Source organism: Mytilus galloprovincialis, chromosome 4 (assembly GCF_965363235.1).
Source record: "Mytilus galloprovincialis chromosome 4, xbMytGall1.hap1.1, whole genome shotgun sequence".
In the NCBI taxonomy this organism is placed as follows: domain Eukaryota; kingdom Metazoa; phylum Mollusca; class Bivalvia; order Mytilida; family Mytilidae; genus Mytilus; species Mytilus galloprovincialis.
Window position 1 is genome coordinate 15,435,425 of NC_134841.1, and position 7,017 is coordinate 15,442,441.

At 30.7% G+C, this 7,017-nt stretch overlaps 1 protein-coding gene across 2 annotated transcripts in view; it reads left to right on the forward strand.

The window, feature by feature from the left end:
* LOC143071452 (transient receptor potential cation channel subfamily M member-like 2) overlaps positions 1–6,771 on the forward strand; it is a 32,609-nt gene extending 25,838 nt beyond the window's left edge. For both annotated transcript variants that reach the window (XM_076245748.1, XM_076245749.1), the window contains exons 17-21: positions 28–327; positions 1,211–1,406; positions 2,005–2,164; positions 2,591–2,790; positions 5,476–6,771. In XM_076245748.1, the coding sequence (XP_076101863.1) occupies positions 28–327; positions 1,211–1,406; positions 2,005–2,164; positions 2,591–2,790; positions 5,476–5,546 (927 nt within the window). In that variant the 3' untranslated portion in view covers positions 5,547–6,771. The remainder of the gene's footprint in view (positions 1–27; positions 328–1,210; positions 1,407–2,004; positions 2,165–2,590; positions 2,791–5,475) is intronic.
* Positions 6,772–7,017: the final 246 nt, after the last annotated feature.

Here is a 7,017-nt window from a genome sequence, read left to right on the forward strand (position 1 = left end):
AATAAAATGTTTGTCTTATATTTTCAGTTTCGGAGAGATGCTAGTATTGTAACAAAGATGAGTAAATCTACACACGAGAACACATTACGCCATTCACGATGGTATAGATTGAAGAAATATTTATTTAATTTCTGGAACATCCTAGATGTTGTTTCATATACGCTAACTATCTTGGCTATATTTGTTCGTTGGTTCTTGCCAACAAAATCTAACAAGACTTCCAGACGTTTTTTCAGCATGAGTCTATTTGTGATGTACATGAGATTTCTTCATGTCCTGTTAATGTCGAGGTTCCTTGGGCCAAAAATCATCATGATCAAAGAAATGGTATGTCACTATAAATAAATCATTCACTGTCTATATTTACACAGATTATGCATATTCATGTATGCAATATCCCTTAAAGATGGATGTCGAGAATTAAGGGAAAGTCGGAGTGATTTTATGTTGATTCGATTATTATCTAAATATCTTTTTCATATAAATGTCGTGCCCCAAAGCACCTTTCTAGATTTACCTTCACCATGAAGGCTCAATGCGTAACATTGTGAAAGAACACACAAAAAAAAAAACCAGCCCAAAAAGTAAACAGCTATATGACCATAATGAACCAAACAAATGTTAAAAGTTACCTACTTGCAAAATAAAAGTTATCAATTGACCCCGGAAGAATTGGAATGTTTGTTTCATTTTGATTTCTTTATTAATCAAGGGTTTATTTGCACCAGTTCCTTATGAAACAATATTTCACGTCTGCCTTTTGCTTACATTACGCTCAATGTTTTTAGCTCTTTAAACAAGAAAATAGGAAATGATGATGCACCCAAAAGCCCTCGCTTACAGTCCTTTTTTACGCGGATATTTTAATAACTTAGACAACTTGAATATCTAAACTTTTTTGAAAATGTAAACTTTCCTCCAACGTATGGAAAGTTTATATGGTGGGTATGCAATGAATTCTTGGATTAATTATTTCATTTCTGGAGTAAAAGAAAAAAAATACAAAATAGACATTTAAACGCACTAAAAAAATAACCAGACAACGTTCTGAAGCAGGGTTATTTATAAATTAGTCAACTGCTTTCGATGGAACATTTTTCATTTTCTTTCATTGACTATACCTCGTTTCAGTGGAAATGACTTTTTTTAAGGGCCATTTATAATCATTTATAATGTTTTATTATCTATTCACATTCTGATGCATTTTCAGTTAAAGGATCTCTTTCGATTCATTGGAATATTATTTGTATTTATGATTGGTGTTGGAGTACTGTATCATGCAAATATGTACCCAGCACACCGAGATATGTGGAGTTCAGCAAATTGGAAATACTGGAGAATATGGAAAATCATTTATATTCCATACTTTCAAATATATGGCGAAACGTTTTTGGAGACGTTTGAGGGTAAGCTTTCATTGAGAATGCTGTATATATCTAAATTAGGAAGACACAATAAAGAAAACTGTAAACAAAATAAAGATAGCATCCTTTTTCTGAAATCTTTGAAAGAGCAGAGAGTAGCTCACATTCCAGGTTGTATCCAAATCCCATTTAGTTGATTGGAAATTTGAAATGAGCTTTATATTTGTTATAGTAACGTCGAAATTTTGGCATTTACAAACAAAGAAAACAATAGGAAATACAAACTCTGTTAATAAAAGTATCAGTATTTAGTATTATTTGTGGTTCAAATATTGCCTTTTTTTAGTATACTGTTGATCTATATAATGATGTTCTTTATCTCATTTAAGATTTATTTTTCATGTCAAATTTGTCAATTTTAATTCACAAATTTAATTGTTTAACGAAGTGTACATTTCCTAGTGACTTTTGAAAAACTACGAAATAAAAATATCCACCAAAAGACAATTCACGTAAATGAATTAATGCACAGAGTTTGAATACAACAGCAAACATTATTGAATTTTCCCATTTAATGCTTTTCAACATCTTTTCCAGAAAGTTTTTATGTTGTGAAAATTCCTAAATCAAAACATTTCAGAAAATAGTACTACGCCATGTACCACAATACAGAGCGAATGGGAAAGTAATCCCGACATGGATCGATGCAATGAGTATGATTGGATACTTCCGGTGATTACTGCTTTGTATGTGCTGATGTCAAATCTCCTTCTTGTCAATCTTCTGATAGCGGTGTTCAGGTTTGTTATTTTGTATTACAAGCAAGTACAAAAGCTCACGAAAAAAGATTTTCCTCTTAAGGTTTTAATAATTATGATTATAATTTGAAGCATTTTACTATTGAACCTTAAAAACGTCAAAGCATATTTGAAACCATTATACATCATTGTTGTATATGAAAAGAAACATTAGGAAAACTTAAACCGATTTGAAGACTATGGTGTGTTATGACACATCATTTGAACAGATTTATCAGGTTTAACGGATTCCCTTATCCCTGTTAAACAATTAAACATGCACACGACACTAAATTTCAATTCATTCACATGTTTTTATTTTAGAGCATGACGTTCTCGATTTATCGGGAAAATTTTTATGCAAAAAAAAAGAACATTCAAAATATTAACCCATTTCGTTTATGCTATAATCCATTCACTTACCTTCAGCTATCGATTTGGACTGGTCCAGGAAAAATCAGAGAAATGGTGGCGATACATGAGATATGAAGTCATTATGGATTACCGCACTAGAATACCTGCTCCCCTTAACCTTGTGCTCAGACCAATATACATCGCATACACGTGCATCATGTGCATTAATAATCGAATGAAGAAGGACAAAGAACAATATGAAAAAGCTGTCATTTGTGAGTATGGTTTATGTGTAACTTTCCTATTAATATCAAGGCGATAGCACTTTACCAATGTTTAAATTTTTGTAATTCGATTAGAAAATGACAAATCAATGTTACAAACAAAGAGTGAGGTAATGGCATTAACTATACAATGTTACAAACAAAGAGTGAGGTAATGGCATGAACTATACAATGTTACAAACAAAGAGTGAGGTAATGGCATGTTACAAACAAAGAGTGAGGTAATGGCATTAACTATACAATGTTACAAACAAAGAGTGAGGAATTGGCATTAACTATACAATGTTACAAACAAAGAGTGAGGTAATGGCATGAACTATAATCAATGTTACAAACAAAGAGTGAGGTAATGGCATTAACTATAAAAAGGAGCGAGACTGTATGCTTCGAAGATTTGATAATCATCTGTTGCAGGCATCAAACGCTATGCGAATACACACTTAATCATCTGTTGCAGGCATCAAACGCTATGCGAATACACACTTCGCAATCAGTTTTGTCTGTTTTAAACTTCCTCTTTAAAACATTTTGTCAAATTATTTACGGTAAGTCTTACATAATTCAAGATTTCTGCAATGCAATACTTCTAACTGAAACATTTCAGATCTATGTACATTTCACTTTTATTAATGTTTTTTTACAATAGTAATGATGCAATGAGATGAAAAATGCAAGTTTTGTTACAATAAAGTCTGCTTGCGTTTCTACTCAGAAAGGTCGTTGCAATTTACAGTCACGTTTCAGGGATGCATGTTTATTAATCTGGTTGACATGAATTATACGCTGGATACAAATCGTTATTTTAGATTTTATGTATTTGGTTAAGGATGATTTTTCATTTCGTCATATGTGCATTTGCTGGGCATTAAAGCATATCTCAGTATGTTGAGCAAATGTTTGAAAATTTTAATATCACAGATTTCATAGAGAATAATACATGGCAAAATCCGTATAATATGTCGTATCATCCCGAGACATCAATATCAGACCAAGTGCCTTTAGGGTGATACGGCATATGATACGGATTTTGCCATGTATTATACGCTTTATATATTTTAACAGAAGAGTATTATATTATATGAACTGTTTTCTGATCCATAGCACTGGGTTACCTTTAGGTCTACTTTTGTCTTGTTTCAATGCTCATCAACTTTGTACATGTTTGGCTTTATCAATTTTTCAATTTGAGCGTCACTGATGAGTCTTATGTAAACGAAACGCGCGTCTGGCGTACTAAATTATAATCCTGGTACTTTTGATAACTATTCAAAGGCCTTAAAAGAACTGCTCAATTACTTATCCGAAGCACCTGGGTTACCTTACAATTTGCGTACTGTTGTTTTAAAAATATTTTGTTTATTATTGTATTTTTTTGTGTGTTTGGTATTTTTTATAGTTGCATTTAGTAGGGGTTTGATAAAAGGTATGTGATAAAGGATAGGAGTGTGATAAAGTGTATGCGATAAAGGGTGCGCATCAAAGTTGCGCGATATGGATTAAACAGCAGGCTATTTATCAAATATGCAAAACTACTGTATTTACTACTAAACATATGATAAATAACTGTTTTAATGAAAAATATATATATAAGTCGTCTAAATATCAGCCCAACAATGTTAGATCTGTTTTGCATTTTTTTCTTCTTCCATGAGCGGGATTCGAACTAATGCTACTGAGATTTCATGGCATGACGTTTAATCTTATTTCTGGTGTAGTTCTATTCGGGCGCATCATATATACCCTCATTTTTTAGTCTATTATACAGGTCGATCCCTTATAGCGAAACCTTCATTTTGAATTTACAATTAATGTTCTCGTTTTGAACATGCTTAAAATGCTTGCCAACAACATAAATCAATTGAAAAATATGTAAATACGACATGTACAAGTACCATGTCAATTCAAGGATGCAGGGATCAAATTAGCCCCAAAACGTTAAAAAACATATTTTTATAATTATATTGAAATCAATGTCTTGATTTAAATACACCTAAATGATTGAACTCTTAACAGTCAATATCGGAAAATCTAATTAAGTCATATTTCTTGATTTAGATTCAACTTTATATTAAGACCAAACTTAATATTTACAAAAAATATGGTCCGGAATTTCATAATGTCGTTGTTTCACGTTATTAGCATGAAGTATTTTACATTATGTCCTTATCTTCAAAATAAACGATTTTTGATAAATTATTTGAGGTTAAAGTCACAAAATGTTTTTCACCTTATTAGATTTATGTCTTACCTATGCAAGTCTTATAATCGACCTTTGCGAGGTTTTTCTGTATTGCCATCGACATTATCCACATCAATGTGTACCTGTCAATTGTTTTGAATGAAAATAACATTGACCTTTCCAGTCTTGGTGCCATTTGCATCAATGTTAGTGTTTTTTTTTTTATCAGTCTGCGTTTCTAATTAACATGCGTTAGCTGTTTTCTTATCTTTGTTGGATTTGTTGTTTCTGACACATTCACATTTTTCATTATTTTCTCTGTGTCTATTATGACTTGTGATGAGTACTTTTGCTGTATTTTATCTTTTATGTAAACTCATAGTAAATCATGTTCATCCTGAAACAGACATTTTTTAAAATCTTTTTATGTACTTTATTATTGTAATTAGTTGAAAGCAGTGTGATATTTCGTACTTATCATTTTGTTTTCTTTTCAGATAAAAGAGATATAGATAAGATCAACACTCTCCAATCTTTAAACGCAATTAAATGCGTTCACAATTTTTGAGATAGCAAACAGATGAAAACTTATACATTGTGTTTTGAAAAGATCGTTGTTTTCTTGTAAACATGAAAGAAAGGTGGAAGATACAAGACAAACTAGATGATGTTACTTGTAACATTAAATCAAGAAAGTGTATAAATATAATATAATATTCATAACTTTACGCAACCTTGAAAGTTTTGAGAACTTCAAAACATTTTTGAATAAGCCTTTTTGCAGTTTGTATATGACTATAGTGTATTTTAATGGTGCAAATCATTGTTTTAGCATTCCTAAATCTTTCAGTAACGGCGAATTAATTTTTCATGTTTCATTGTACATCTCTTCTGCACATTTCATCTCCAAATGGCTCTAATCTCTTTCCAAGATATTTTTCTTAGTAGTTTTCCTTAAGGAAAAAGCAAACATTAAAACTTAGTAAAACAGAAAGATACTTGAAATTGACAATTTAAGATCACAGTTCGGCTTTCAACAATGAGTAAAACCCATATCGCATAGACAGTTATGAAATTCCTCGAAATGATAAATGTAAACCACTTCAGACGAAAAACTAAACGCCGTACTCAAAATACAAAAAGGTAGGAATTTCATTGGAATTATGAGTGAAAAAGAAAATATTGTTGAACAATGCAAAGACAGACATTACGATACATTTAGCTACAGACGAGTGCTAAAATTCAATTGATATGAAACAGAAAAATTGCTTTATGCATGTCTTAGTTCCCTTATCCATTGTTATATATTCCTTGCTGGTTTTAATTGCTTGCAAATATTTCAGTTTTAATTTGCCATATTTCTATTTATAGATTTAGATTTTATTTTATTTAAAGTGCAACCTGATACAATATACATGAAATTACAATTACATTTCAATACATTAGCAATAGTATAACATATCAGCCAGCCTTTAGAGGCTTATGAAGCACTAACAATATTCATACAAGATTATAAACATACAAAGAATATATATTAACTCGATTATTCATTCTGAGATCTGAGGTTGTTTTAAGTTTTTATAAAAATATTTCTCTCTTTTTTAGTGTTTGTTCTTTTACATCATTGCATAAGTGGTGGTTTTAATATATTAGTTGTGAAATCCTCATTTAAAATAGATCTGTAATATAAATATGTATAATTTGAAAACATTTTAAGCTGGAATTGCTTCCCTTAAAATCAAGAGCAAAAATAATTTAGATGATGAATTCAATTAAAGTATGCATAAAATTTTTCTGTATGTGTTCAGTACTAGCTGCTGTTTGCACAAATTGTTTCGAATATCAATATCAAATCAATTTCCGAATATATCATAAATGAAAGGATAAAAAGTGGATGTTTTTCATATGAAAGTGTATGTAACATATCAATATGAGTTGCTTCCCTTAGCCACAGAGAAATGTTATTTTGATACATGTATATTGTCTTTTTTTTATTGTTATGTTGCATTTTTCTGTCATCATCTGTGTATAATGTTTAA